At 45.8% G+C, this 14,181-nt stretch overlaps 1 protein-coding gene across 5 annotated transcripts in view; it reads right to left on the reverse strand.

The window, feature by feature from the left end:
* Positions 1-330: 330 nt before the first annotated feature.
* AFG3L2 (AFG3 like matrix AAA peptidase subunit 2) overlaps positions 331-14,181 on the reverse strand; it is a 76,249-nt gene continuing 62,398 nt past the window's right edge. For all 5 annotated transcript variants that reach the window (XM_026455985.2, XM_031934506.1, XM_026455983.1 and 2 more), the window contains 6 exons: positions 13,962-14,115; positions 12,250-12,357; positions 12,029-12,154; positions 9,246-9,356; positions 4,939-5,054; positions 331-551 (listed from right to left, as the gene is read on the reverse strand). In XM_026455985.2, the coding sequence (XP_026311770.1) occupies positions 339-551; positions 4,939-5,054; positions 9,246-9,356; positions 12,029-12,154; positions 12,250-12,357; positions 13,962-14,115 (828 nt within the window). In that variant the 3' untranslated portion in view covers positions 331-338. The remainder of the gene's footprint in view (positions 552-4,938; positions 5,055-9,245; positions 9,357-12,028; positions 12,155-12,249; positions 12,358-13,961; positions 14,116-14,181) is intronic.

The following is a 14,181-nucleotide window of genomic DNA, read 5'->3' on the forward strand; positions in this document are numbered from 1 at the left end:
GAAAAAATAAATTTTAGCCAGGCATGGTGGCGTGTGCCTGTAATCCCAGCAACTCAGGAGGCTGAGGCAGGAGAATCACTTGAACCCGGGAGGCAGAGGTTGCAGTGAACCAAGAGCCACTGCACTCCAGCCTGGGTGACAGAGACTGTGTCTCCAAAAAAAAAAAAAAAAAAAGTTTCTCTTCATAAGTTTTAATTGCTTCAAAAATGGACTTCTTTTAAGAGATAATCCTTGCCTAAAAAGCCTAGAACAGTGAGGCAACAATATTGTTTCAGAGCCATTCATGGAATGTCAATTTCTCATGCAAATATGAACAAATGAGGAGGAAACGCCCTCCTTCACATACTCACTTGGGCATATGCACTCTGAGTTACTTTTCTCAAGTCATCTTGAGCACCAGTTGTAATTCTTCCAAAGAAGATTTCTTCAGAGACTCGACCACCTAAAGTCATACACATCCTATCCAAGAGCTGCTCTTTGGTATAGAGATACTGTTCTTTCGGTAAATACTGAGCATAACCTAGTCCTTTGCCACGTGGGATGATGGATACCTGGTAAGTAGAAAACACAGTGTTGAAGATCCTGCTACAGACGAAGACTTGATCAAAACATCTGTGTATAAACAGATCAACTCAGTCACTAAAAATAAGCACAACAGCCGCACAGTCCATCAGCCTTGGTGGGATGTGATCTAGTAGCAGTGACTGCTCAGGAGGGATATTTTCTCTCAGGATAGTTTCACCTTAGATTTTTGGGGTTGTTTTTGTTTTTGAGATTGAGATTGAGTTGCTCTGTCGCCCAGGCTGGAGTGCAGTGGCAGGATCTCGACTCACTGCAACCTCCACCTCCCAGGTTCAAGCAATTCTTCTGCCTCGGCCTCCTGAGTAGCTCGCATCACAGGCGCCCACCACCAGGCCCGGCTAATTTTTGTATTTTTAGTAGAGAAGGGTTTCACCATGTTGGTCAGGCTGGTCTCGAACTCCTGACCTTGTGATCCTCCTGCCTCAGCCTCCCAAAGTGCTGGGATTACAGGCATGAGTCACTGTGCCTAGCTTCACCTTCGAGTTCTAAATGGGCTTTTTTTTTTTTTTTTTTTAATAAAAACAGGATCTCACTTTGCTACCCGGGATGGTCTTAAACTCCTGACTTTAGGCATTTCTCCCACCTTTACCTCCCAAAGTGCTAGAATTACAGGCATGTGCCACCACACCCATCAAGTTTCTTTCTTTCTTTTTTTCTTGAGAAGGAATCTTGCTCCGTCGCCCAGGCTGGAGTGCAGTGGCACGATCTTGGATCATTGCAAGTTCTGCCTCCCGGGTTCATGCCATTCTCCTGCCTCAGCCTCCCAAGTAGCTGGGACTACAGGCGCCCGCCACCACGCCTGGCTAATTGTTTTGTAATTTTAGTAGAGACGGGGTTTCAACGTGTTAGCCAGGATGGTCTCGATCTCCTGACCTTGTGATCCGCCCGCCTCGGCCTCCCAAAGTGCTGGGATTACAGGCCCAATTTCTTGTCTTCTTGTAAAACTCAATTGAAAGTATTCCGGGCCAGGCGCGGTGGCTCAAGCCTGTAATCCCAGCACTTTGGGAGGCCGAGATGGGTGGATCACGAGGTCAGAAGATCGAGACCATCCTGGCTAACACGGTGAAACCCCGTCTCTACTAAAAGATACAAAAAACTAGCCGGGCGAGGTGGCAGGCGCCTGTAGTCCCAGCTACTTGGGAGGCTGAGGCAGGAGAATGGCGTAAACCCGGGAGGCAGAGCTTGCAGTGAGCTGAGATCCGGCCACTGCACTCCAGCCTGGGCGAAAGAGCGAGACTCCATCTCAAAAAAAAAAAAAAAAGTATTCCATCTTGACATTCTCACAGTTCTGATGCTGTGCAAGCATGCGGGCTTCATTCAACTCTGCTGTCGGACGTGGCCACATCCTCCTTCAAAGGAAGGAGGGTACAGCAGGCCACGATGCTCGGCAGCCTTTCCTTTCCAGTCCTCTTTTGCAATTAAGTAAATTCCTTTAACTTTAAAAAACTTCAGTTTATTGAGAGACGACATATATGGTTAAATGCACCCATGTGAAGTGTAGAGTTCAATGAGTTTTGACAAACATAACCTCAAGCCACAATTCAGATACAGAATATTCTCATCATGCCCAGAAAGCTCCCTTGCACCCACTGGTAGAGTCTTTCTCTCCACACCCAACCTCAGACAACCACAGACATACTTTCTGTCCCTACGGATTAGTTTAGCTTCTAGAATTGCAAATAAATGAAATCGTATGGCATATACTTCATTGTGTTTGGTCTCTTTCCCTGTTTTTGAGATCCACAGATACTGTTGTGTGTATTCATAGTCATTCATTTTTACTGCTGTGTGGCACTCCACTGCTACAAACATACCAAATATCCATTTCATTCTTGATGCAAGTCAGGGTTATTTTCAGTTTACTGATACTATAAACAAAGTAGTAACAGTCTTTGCGTGGACACAGGTTTTTGTTTCTCTTGGGGAATTAAGAGTCGAATTGTTTGGTCACATGGAAGTGTTCGTCTGCCTTTATAAGAAACTGCCAAACTGTTTCCCAAAACAATGGTACCACTTTACATTCCTTTTTTGGCAGAGTCTCCTTCTGTCCCCTGGGCTGGAGTGCAGTGGCACCATCTCTGCTCACTGCAGCCTCCGCCTCTTGGGTTCAAGTGATCCCCCCAGACTCCAGGGATTCTCCTGCCTCAGTCTCCCGAGTAGCTGGGACTACAGGCGTTCACCATGTCTGGCTAATTTTTCTATTTGTACTAGAGACAGGTTATGCCATGTTGGCCAGGCTGGTCTCAAACTCCTAACCTCAAGCAATCTGCCTGCCTCAGCCCCCCAAAGTGCTGGGATCACATGAGCCACTGCATCTGGCCCCATTTTACATTCCTATCAACAACATGTGTGCGTTTCAACTGCTTCATATCCCTATCAACAACGAAGACTGTCTCTTTTTCATTTTAACCATTCCAGCAAGTATGTTCAAGCAGCTCATTATGGGTGAATTCCATGTCCCTGATGAATAATGATACACCCTGTGTGTGCTTAACGCCCACTCACACGCCTTCTGGGAAATGCATGTTTAAATCTTTCACCCACTCTTTTACTGGGTTGTCTTCTTATTGAATTCTAAGAGTTCTTTATATGTTCTAGATGTAAGTCCTTGCAGTACATATAAATGACAATATATGTATGTACTGCATATATATATATATACACACACACACACATTGTCCTATATATGTACTGCAAGTATTTTCAGAGGGTGTGGCTTGCCGTTTTATTTTCTCAATCTGGTCTTTCAAAGAAAGAGTCTTAAATTTTGATGAGATCCCATTTGTCAACTTTTTCTTTTGTGGCTCATGCTTTTTGTGTCCCAAGAAATTTCTGCATACTCAAGGCCCCAAAGATTTTTACCTGTATTTTCTCCTAGAAGTTTTATGGTTTTAGTTTTATGATTTCAAATAATTTTTTGCATATGATGCAAGGGTTAATGTTCACCATTTTTCCTGTGAATACTCTGTTGCCAGAACCACCTGTAGGTAAGACAATTCCTTCCCCTTGAATCATCCTGGTACCTCTGTTGGAAATCAATGAACCAAAAGTTTGTGGTTCACTTTCCAGGCTCCATTCCATCCCACCGGCCTGCGTGCCAGTCCTCCTACCAGCACCACACTCTCATCGCTGTAGCTGCACATAGTCTTACTACTGGGGTGAGTAACTTACACTGTTCCACCCATTACCTACAGGACCTTGGTCCAGCGGTAGCGTCAGTGCCTAGAAAAGGCATCCGTTACTTAGCAGACTGGGAAAGGGAGTCTCCCTTTCCCCAGGGGAGTTAGAGAAGACTCTGCTCCACCACCTCTTGTGGATGGCCTGACATCAGCCAGGCCTGCCCGCAGTTACCCGGAGGCCTAACCGTCTCTCTGTGATGCTGTGCGTCAGTGGTCATGCTCCTGGTCTACTTTGATGTTCCGCCCTGTACACCTGGCTCTGCCTTTTAAACAGCAGTAGCAGATTTAGTGAAAGTACTAAAAGTCTTTGAAATGCAGAAGTAATGGCGTAAGGTGTCTCCTCCCTCTTTCTGCCTTGGCTGCCAAACAGGGAAGGGCCCCCTGTCCAGTGGACATGTGACTCCATGACCTCATCTATCACTGGAGATGACTCACACGCCTTACCCTGCCCCCTTGTCTTGTATCCAATAAATAACAGTGCAGCCTGGCATTCGGGGCCACTACTGGTCTCTGCATCTCGGTGGTAGTTGTCCCCCGGGCCCAGCTGTCTTTTTTTCTCTTTGTCTTGTGTCTTTATTTCCACGATCTCATCTCCACACACAAGGAGAAAAACCCACAGACCCTGTAGGGCTGGTCCCTACAACCCTTTTGCCAGGCTCTCTGGGATCGCCACTGTGTATGTGTAGTTTAGTGGTCGGCCTAAACTACAGTTCCTACTCAGATTTGGGCCTTGCCCCTTGGTAGTTTTCTTGCTTCTGGGATTTTCCTGTTAAAGTTCCAGTATTCTTCAAGTCCTGGACTATCTCCTCTACCACCTCAGGATAGTAAAGCCTATGTCTCATACCACCGTAGTGTGGAGATTACGTAAAACCCTCAGGTAAGAAAGCCACAGGCTCCCAGTTCAAATCCACTGTAGCTGTTGCTTTATAGGAGCAAACTCTCCTCCAGCTCTGGCCTGCTTTTGGATACTCTGTGGTCCCTTTAAATAATTTTCTGTCCAAATTTTACATTTATCTATGGGACGGTGTGTACAACCATGGTTACCAGAAGTTTTCGCTAAAGCCTTCTAAATATCATTTCTTTCTGCTTTGCAGGAGTAGATCTTGCTTCTGGAGTGGCTGCAGCGAGCAGCTGCTCACACGTGCTCTGGCTGCCTAGTGCGGCCACCCTGCTTCACCTTTAAAAGCGGGTCTGCGTGCTCCAGATACCAGCCGGCAACCGCATGGCCTGCTTCATGGTACGCCACGGTCTTCTTCTCCTCAGGCTGCAGAACCTGCGTTTTCTTCTCTAAGCCTAACAAAAGAACAACAAAAAAACCCAAGCCACTGTTTTAGTGACACTGACATTAAAAGACAGTTATACAGTGCTATACATTGCCTTACCTAAAATGCGGTTTGGAGATATAAGTCCTTGCAGTACACATAAAGGACAATATTATATATATATGAAGTGTATATTGTCCTTTATATATATATATATGCAGTACATATATATTGTCCTTTATATGTACTGCAAGTATTTTCAGAGGGTGTGGCTTGCCTTTTTATTTTCTTTTTTTTTTTTTTTTGAGAGGGAGTCTCGTTCTGTCGCCCAGGCTGCAGTGCAGTGGCCGGATCTCAGCTCACTGCAAGCTCCGCCTCCCGGGTTCACGTCATTCTCCTGCCTCAGCCTCCCGAGTAGCTGGGACTACAGGCGCCCACCACCTCGCCTGGCTAGTTTTTTGTATTTTTTTAGTAGAGACGGGGTTTCACCGTGTTCGCCAGGATGGTCCCGATCTCCTGACGTTGTGATCCGCCCGTCTCAGCCTCCCAAAGTGCTGGGATTACAGGCGTGAGCCACCGCGCCCGGCTACCTTTTTATTTTCTTAACTGTCTTTCAAAGAAAGAGAGTCTGCCTATCACAATCCAAAAATTCCTAATCAAGGCCAGGTGCACTGGCCTGTAATCCCAGCACTTTGGGAGGTCGAGGTGGGCCGATCACTTGAGGTGAGGAGTTCGAGACCAGCCTAGCCAACATGGTAAAACCCCATCTCTACGAAAAATACAAAATTAGCCAGGCATGGTGGTGAGCGCCTGTACTTCCAGCTACTAGGGAGGATGGGGCACGTGAATCACTTGAACCCAGGAGGCGGAGGTTGCAGTGAACTGAGATCATGCCACTGGACTCCAGCCTGGGCTACAGAATGAGACTCTGTCTCAAAAAAAAAAAAAAAAAAAAATTAAGTTAAAATTGTTTTAAAAAAATCAAATAGAATTCCCAATGTCAGAATAAAAGCAAAAGGTCAAGTTCAAAATACAACTACAGCAAAAATACACTCACTCCCCCATCCCAGGCCTGCTTTCTCACTTTTAAGCCACACACCCTGTGTTTTGGGAAACAAATTGAAATGTAAAATAAAATTCAGCATTGAGGTCATTTTAAAACACGCAAAATTACAGAAACCAAAACTCCAGAAAGGTCCTCACCGCATAGTCTAGGTGTTCAGAATTATCAAATACTGGGCATGTGAAGATGCCTACCATAAGACACTACCTGTTGTGCATTCTGCTGGAAGGCAGACGAGTCTGAGAAAGCAGGGAGCCAGTTCAAGACCCGGAGCTACCCTACACGGAGCCAGCCAGGCTGCTGCTGGCGCACCCACACCTCGCCAACCAGCCCTAGGGCGCAGAGCAAGCCACAGAAGTGGCAGAGCAGACCCAGAGGGCAAACCCCAGAGACACAGGGCCCCCAAGACCCGTGCTGGAGCCCACGTCCACCACAGTGCTGGCCGGACTCCAGTCCGAGCAGGATCCTTCTCTGGCCTGGATCAAGGTGGGCTCTGCCCCTCACTCCGCACCTCTGTGCTATAAAAACTGACTGCACTATTTGTACTAAACAAATCATCACACAGTGGCAAAAGTAGTTTTGCCGTGTTCATGGTAATCCACCTGAGAGAATTTCTCAGCTGATGTTAAGGAGACTGGAAGACAAAAACAAAAGCTGTCTTCCCAGTGACACAACCCAGGAGAAACACATGCCACAGGGCGGGAAGTTACAGAACAGGAGTGAAGCCTGTCTGCCGATGAACACTCTGGCTTATCTGTAAAAACAGAAGCCGTTCCCCACAGTTCACCTCAGGAGTCATTCATTTTCTCAGTGCCTATCTCACTACACAACACTGCCTGCGGGGCCAGCAACTGCCTCAGAAACAAAACCTGCGACTGGGCGGCTGCCTGCTTTGCCCCGCCCTCTCTGATCACTTCTCCTTAACCTAAAAAAAGGCATAAATACACAGTTTTCACCTGTCTCTGCAGTGAATTATTATATTTTGCTTCATTCCATTCACAACTCTCATCATCTGAGGTCCTTCTTTTCAATAACAAATTTATAAAATAAGAGGTCTGGTGATTCATTCATTCAATCATTGTTTACTGAGAACCTATCCCCAGCGAACCACACTGCTCTACCAGCCTCTACGTCCTCACTGGAAGCCCCACTAGTCTGGTTTTGTACCCTCTACTCAGCTGAACTGTCAAGTCACCCTAACACCCTCACTGCCAAATCCAAAGTTCCTCTTCTTCCTCCACACCCCTGCGCCTCGCCCTGCTGCTGGCGCCTCATCTCCTGTCCCCTCCAGGGATGTGTACGGGTCCCTGTTACCGGCACATCTTCCTCGCTCGTCTGCTGACGCACCTTCAGGGCTTATGGTACACCGTGATCACTTGTGACCTTGCTGACACGCCTCTCTCCTCTTACCAAACGTGGGCGCTGCGTAACATTTCCTCTGCAAGTCCCCCTCTCCCAGGAAAGTGGCTCCAAGTGCCCCAATCGCCCACCTCACTCCACCTGGCACACCCTGGTGCCACCACTGCCTGTTCCCAAGTCACACACGCATACACTGCCCCGGCTCACAGGCAGGACAGCTCATTCTCTGCGAGCCAGCTGCCTCTGCGAGCGCCCCACGCTCCTGCAGTGTCTCCAGTCTGTCCTCATTTTTTTTACGGCTGTCACTGGTGTGGACCACGCTGGGCTCACGGTCCTCACAGTGATGACTGCAAGGTTCTCTGCCTCCAGATGCTTCCCTCCTCTTCAAAGCCAGATTCATTCTCCTAAAATACCACTGGTCATTATGTTATTTAGTGGCTCACACCTGTAATCCCAGCACTTCGGGAGGCCGAGGCAGGGAGATCACCTGAGGTCAGGAGATCGAGACCAGCCTGGCCAACACGGTGAAACCCCATCTCTACTAAAAATACAAAAATCAGCCAGGCGTGGTGGCGGGTGCCTGTGATAGCAGCTACTCGGAGGGCTGTTCATTTGAACCCTGGAGGTGGAGGTTGCAGTGAGCCGAGATTGTGCCACTGCACCCCAGCCTGGGTGACAGAATGAGAACCTGTCTCACAAAAACAAAAAACAAAACAAAACCAAAAAAACCCACCTTAATTCAATATCGGCCATAAGACAAAATTGTAAAAGCCTCTGAGCTTAACATTCAAGGCTTTCCAAAACTGACCAGTTTACTCTCCCTCCCTAAACACAGGGTAGGTAGCCTGCCTCAAGTCCACTCTGCCAGGTCACTTCCAGGCCATACCCAGCTCTATCCTGGGCCAGGGGCACACCCCTCCCCTTCTGGGGAACTCTGCCTGGCGCAGGGCTTCCCCCTCCTTTGAATGCACGAGGACTTGAATTGCTACGTGCCTTTGGGGATTACATCAGAAGCCCTATGGAATGTTAGGAAAACGCATGATCCCCCTGTGCTGGCTGAGGAAGCACTTCCAGCTCCACGCCTGTTACAGTTATTTTATAATTTTTTTTTTTTTTTGAGACGGGGTCTCCCTCTGTTGCCCAGGCTGGAGTGCAGTGGTGAGACCTCGGCTCACCACCACCTCTGCCTCCCGGGTTCAAGCAATTTTCCTGCCTCAGCCTCCCAAGCAGCTGGGACTTCAAGCACGCGCCACCACCTGTACTTGTATTTTTAATAGAGATGGGGTTTCACTATGTTGGCCAGTCTGGTCTCAAATTCCTGACCGTGACCTGCCCGCCTCGGCCTCCCAAAGTGCTGGGATTACAGGCATTGAGGCACCGCACCAGGCTGTTACAGATATTTTACAACCATCACCTGTATCTAGCACAGAGCACCTCTAACTCATGTGATGAAACTTTTGTTAACAGGAAGGTTGTGAGCTTGTTAACAAACTTGATTGTGTAATTCATGAGTAGACACCTCACTGCTGGCTGCCTGTGCAAGCAAAGCATTCGTGAGCTGCCATCTCAAACTCACCCAGCACCACAGACCTCCATGCAGAGCAGGGGATGGTGGGGAAAGAAGGAAGAGAGGCAGGGGAGGCATGGGAGGGGCCATGACACCAAGAGAACACAAGTATGGTGAGCCCCAGGGCTGGGCGGATACACTTTCTTTGCTTTCAGTTCTTGCCCAAACAGAAATCCCTGGCCTCAAATTCATTTTATCAGCCTTTCTACTTGAGTTATGTTCAGTTTCCTTACCACCAATCACTCGCTCAATTGCCTGTTCAAAGTGTTTCTGATTTATGGAATCTGACAGGTGCCTCGCGGCAATCAGCGCAGCTTCATTACAGACATTAGCAACATCAGCACCTAAAAAATGAACAGAGAACAGCTTACCCACCGAAATACGCCCCAACTGATCAGTCAACTCCATAGTTAATTTTTAAATCAGCAGTACAGTGAATAAAGGTTTTGTGTAAATATACTTCTGTTTGACTCATGATAACCCTAAGCTATTCTAGCATTTAATGAAACCCTGGTATAATTGTGGCCCTGTGAACTAAGATGAAAGTATTAGTAGTCAACAGATAATTACAGGCAATTATTTACCTTAATAGACAATATGGTTCACATAATAGCAAACTAAGATAGCATCTAAAAATGCTCATTTAAATAACTTAGTTCCATCACCTGTGCTGGGAAAATGGCTTGCATAGATATTAGGTGAAGTACTGATGTATGATGAGAAACCTAATTTTTATAATCACCTAGTACATTCAGTGAAACAACTACATTTAAATATAGCTAAAAGCTTGTCAAATGCTTTTTAGATCCATCTCTTTAACTTTGCAGCTAAGGATATGGTAGCACAAATAAGCTACAGCACACCATCTGTGTTAAATAAACAAATATTAAAACATTATAAATTTCAAAGGCAAGTAAAAAGTTAGGACCCCTGGAACAAGATGATCTTCTGACCACACTATTGTACAAAATCTTTTCATACGTCTCAAACTGTTCTTCTATTTCATTTTGTGTTCAGAAGGAGAGAAACAGGGAATAGGAAAGGACCACATTCTACATTAAAAAATTATTGGAATAAGCACATGAAAAGATGCTCAACATCCCCAGTCATTAGAGAAATGCAAATCAAAACAACCGTGAGATGCCAAATCACACCAGCTAAGATGGCTGTAATAAAAAAAGACAGTGGCGAGTGCTGGCAAGGATGTGGAGGAACTGGGGCCTCACACATTACTGGTGGGAATGTAAAATGGCACAGGTAATTAAAACAACCTGGCGGTTCCTCAGAAAGTTAGAGTTACAATATGACCCAGCAATTCCACTTCTAGGTATTTACCAGAAGAAACAATATGACCATGAAAAATCTGTACACCAATGTTCATGGCAGCATTATTCATAATAGCCAAAAAATGGAAACAGCTCACATGGCCATCCACTGATGGGTGGATCAACAAGATGTGGAACAGCCAAACAATGGCACATTTACTTAGCCATGAACAGGAATGACATTCTGACGCCTGCCACGATTTGGATCAATCCTGTTCATTATGTTAAGTGAACATAAGCCAGGCAAAAAAGACCACGTTTTTATTTTATTTTATTTTACTGGAGACGGAGTTTCGCTCTTGTTGCCCAGGCTGGAGTGCAATGGCGCAATCTCGGCTCACTGCAACCTCCACCTCCCAGGTTCAAGCGATTCTCCTGCTTCAGCCTCGCAAGTAGCTGGGATTACAGCCCCCGCCCCGACACACACCCAGCTAATTTTTGTATTTTTAGTAGAGACAGGGTTTCGCCTTATTGGCCAGGCTGATCTTGAACTCCTGATGTCAGGTGATCCACCTGCCTTGGCATCCCAAAGTGCTGGGATTACAGGTGTGAGCCATTGCAGCTGGCCAAAACCACCTGCTTTTATATAAAATGTACAGAATAAAAAAATCTAGAGAGACAGAAAGTTTGATTGATTGTTTTGAGATGGAATCTCGCTCTGTCACCCGGGCTGGAGTGCAGTGGGGTGATTTAGGCTCACTGCAACCTCGCCTCCTGGTTCAAGCCATTCTGCTGCCTCAGCCTCCCGAGGAGCTGGGATTACAGACCTGTGCCACCACGCCCGGCTAATTTTTGTATTTTTAGTAGAGACAGGGTTTTGCCATGTTGGCCAGGCTGGTCTCGAACTCCTGACCTCAGGTGATCCACCTGCCTCGGACTCCCAAAGTGCTGGAAATACAGGTGTGAGCCACCGCGTCCAGCCCAAAATGTTTTAAAATTATAGTGATGGTTGCACAACCCTATAAATATACTAGAAACCATTAATTATACACTTTACACAGGTGATTTCTAGTTAAGTTTATTTCAATAGAGCTTTTAAAAAACGCTTAGGAATAATTCCTACAACATTTATAGAAAAAAATGATACACTGTCAGCAATTTGTCACCAAATACTCCAGAGGAAGCAGAAAGAGACAAGGGCACAGGTAAAAGTAAGGGTGGATGTGAATTAGTAATTGTTCCTGAAACTAGGTGATAGGTACACATGGTTTCATTACACTATTCCCTCAAAAGCTGTGTATGTTTGAAATTTCCCATAATAACAAAGCAAAAATAGTCAGGCACAGTGGCTCATGGCTATAATCCCAGCAGTTTGGGAGGCCGAGGCAGGAGGATCACTTAAAGCCAGGAGTTTCAGGCCACTCTGTGCAAAAAAATAAGACCCTGTCTCCACAAAATCAAAAAATTAGCTGGGCATGGTGGTACATGCCTGTAGTCCCAGCTACTCACAAGGCTGAGGCAGGAGGATCACTCGAGCCCAGAAAGTTGAGGCTACAGAAAGCTATGATTACACCACTCCGTCCAGCCTGCGCAATAAAGCAAGATCCTGTCTCAAAAAAAATAAAATTGAGAATATAAACTTAGGTAGCCCACAGTAAAGAATTGAAAAGGTAAGAAAGTAAACTGGTACCTGGTAACTGTTCCTGATTTTAATATACTTCTAAACAGAGTCCTCGTTACTTTCCACTCACCTGAAAACCCTGGAGTTAAAGATGCCAGTTTTCTTGCCAGTTTATCCTTCTCCAGGGTACTGTCCAGTTTTAGTGGTCGGAGGTGAACTTTGAAAATAGAAGCTCTTCCTTTTATGTCTGGTGGTCCTTTAGAAATCATTTTTAAGGAAAAGAAAATCATATTGAAACAGTCACACCTACACTCATGAGCACTGGACCTGCCCCAGCAAACATCATCTCACCAATAAAGATCTGCCTGTCGAAACGCCCCGGCCTAAGCAGCGCAGGGTCCAGGATATCTGGTCGATTAGTGCCGGCCAAAATGACGACATTTGTTGTTGTATTAAAACCTGAAAGATAACAAAAATGCAAACACTATTAAATGACGAGGCAGAAAGCAACAGTGCACCATCGGGAACATAGGAGCACTGCAAATTCATAGCTACAGTAAACACATTTTCTATTCATTATCCAGTGGGTTTTTGTTGTTGTTGTTGTTTGAGATGGAGTTTCACTCTTGTCCAGGTTGGAGTGCAATGGCATGATTTCAGCTCACTGCAACCTCTGCCTCTCGGGTTCAAGCGATTCTCCTGCCTCAGCCTCCCGAGTAGCTGGGACTACAGGCATGCCCCACCACACCTGGGTAATTTTTGCATTTTTGGTAGAGATAGGGGTTCTCCATGTTGGTCAGGCTGGTCTCAAACACCTGACCTCAGGTGATCCACCTGCCTGGGCCTCCCAAAAGTGCTGGGATTACAGGGGTGAACCACCGCCCCGGCCTATCCAGTGTTTTTTAAGTTACAAACTTGAATTATTTTTCTTGCTATTCAGCTTGTCCTTGAAAATAATCATATGTTAGACTTAAAATTTTAAGAGTAAATTTCCTAAAGACAAATGACCAAATATTTAAATTTATTTAACTAGAAATTTAGAAGATAATGTCAATTTAAAAAATGTCTTAAAATCAGATTAAATTTGCAAAGGATGTCTCTGACACACGGGGCCATAGGACAACCAACGGCCTATCTGAAGGCAGAGATCAACCTCTACCTCCCACCTGTTCTCCACACTCAAGCGGCTCCGTGTTACTGCCAATTCTCAATGTAAATGACATGGTCCCAGGCCCTTCACCCTCAGGACCCTGGCACGGCAGGATCTCCTGGGTGAATTTCCCTCAGATGTGGTGCTCCAATGTGAACGCAACATGGGCGGACCATTGCGGGAGGAAGGAGGATCTCTACCTTCTTATTCTGACCCTATGCCTGGCTTCGTCACTGAAGCCAGTTCAGTACTGGCACTGTGCTTCCCCTTTCTGCACAACCAACCAAGCATCCACATTTTTATCTTCCAGCAGGAAGAACACATGACATCCTGAGAAGTGCCTTTCCTAAATGAAAGAAAAGCTGGCTAGCATGGAAAGACGGCTACTCTCTTAGTAAAAAAAGTATTTGAAATTTGCTAAATTCACACTGGGTTAGGCTTAGATTTTCCTTGTGCTTCAGAGACGGTGATGATTTAGAGAATGAGATGGTCATTCTTTCGTGACTCATTTCACCAATTCTTCTCTTATTCAAACACTAGACACAAACAGCATGTTAACACCAATATTAAGTTATGCAGGCTGCCAGGAAAAAAAATCTTGCTATTATTTATATTAGCATAAAAGAGCCTTTTAAAAGAACTGTTTGTTTTAGGGAATGCTTTTGTTTGTTTGTTTGTAATACTCAATATTGGAATAATGACTCTTATTTAGGAGACATGAAAGGCATAAGAAAGTGCAGCTTAAACTCAGGAGGCTGAGGCAGGAGGATCACTTGAACTCAGGGGTCAGAGGATGCAGTGAGCCAAAATCACATCACTGCCCTCCAGCCTGGACGACAGAGCTAGACTCCATCTCAGGAAAAAAACAACAACAAAAAGTGCAGTTAAAGATACAAAAGCCTTGACCACTCACCATCCATCTCCACCAGCAGCTGGTTGAGTGTGTTCTCCTGCTCACTCTGCCCTCCAAAGTTGCCTCTTCCTCTCTTCCTTCCCACCGCATCAATTTCATCGATGAAGAGGATGCAAGGGGCATTCTTCCGAGCAAGGGCAAATAAGTCTCGGACCTTGGCAAAAACAGAAAGAGAGTCATTTGACCAGAGAATATTATTTATCCTCTGAATAAGAAACGA

This window comes from Piliocolobus tephrosceles, chromosome 18, assembly GCF_002776525.5.
Source record: "Piliocolobus tephrosceles isolate RC106 chromosome 18, ASM277652v3, whole genome shotgun sequence".
Taxonomy (NCBI): domain Eukaryota; kingdom Metazoa; phylum Chordata; class Mammalia; order Primates; family Cercopithecidae; genus Piliocolobus; species Piliocolobus tephrosceles.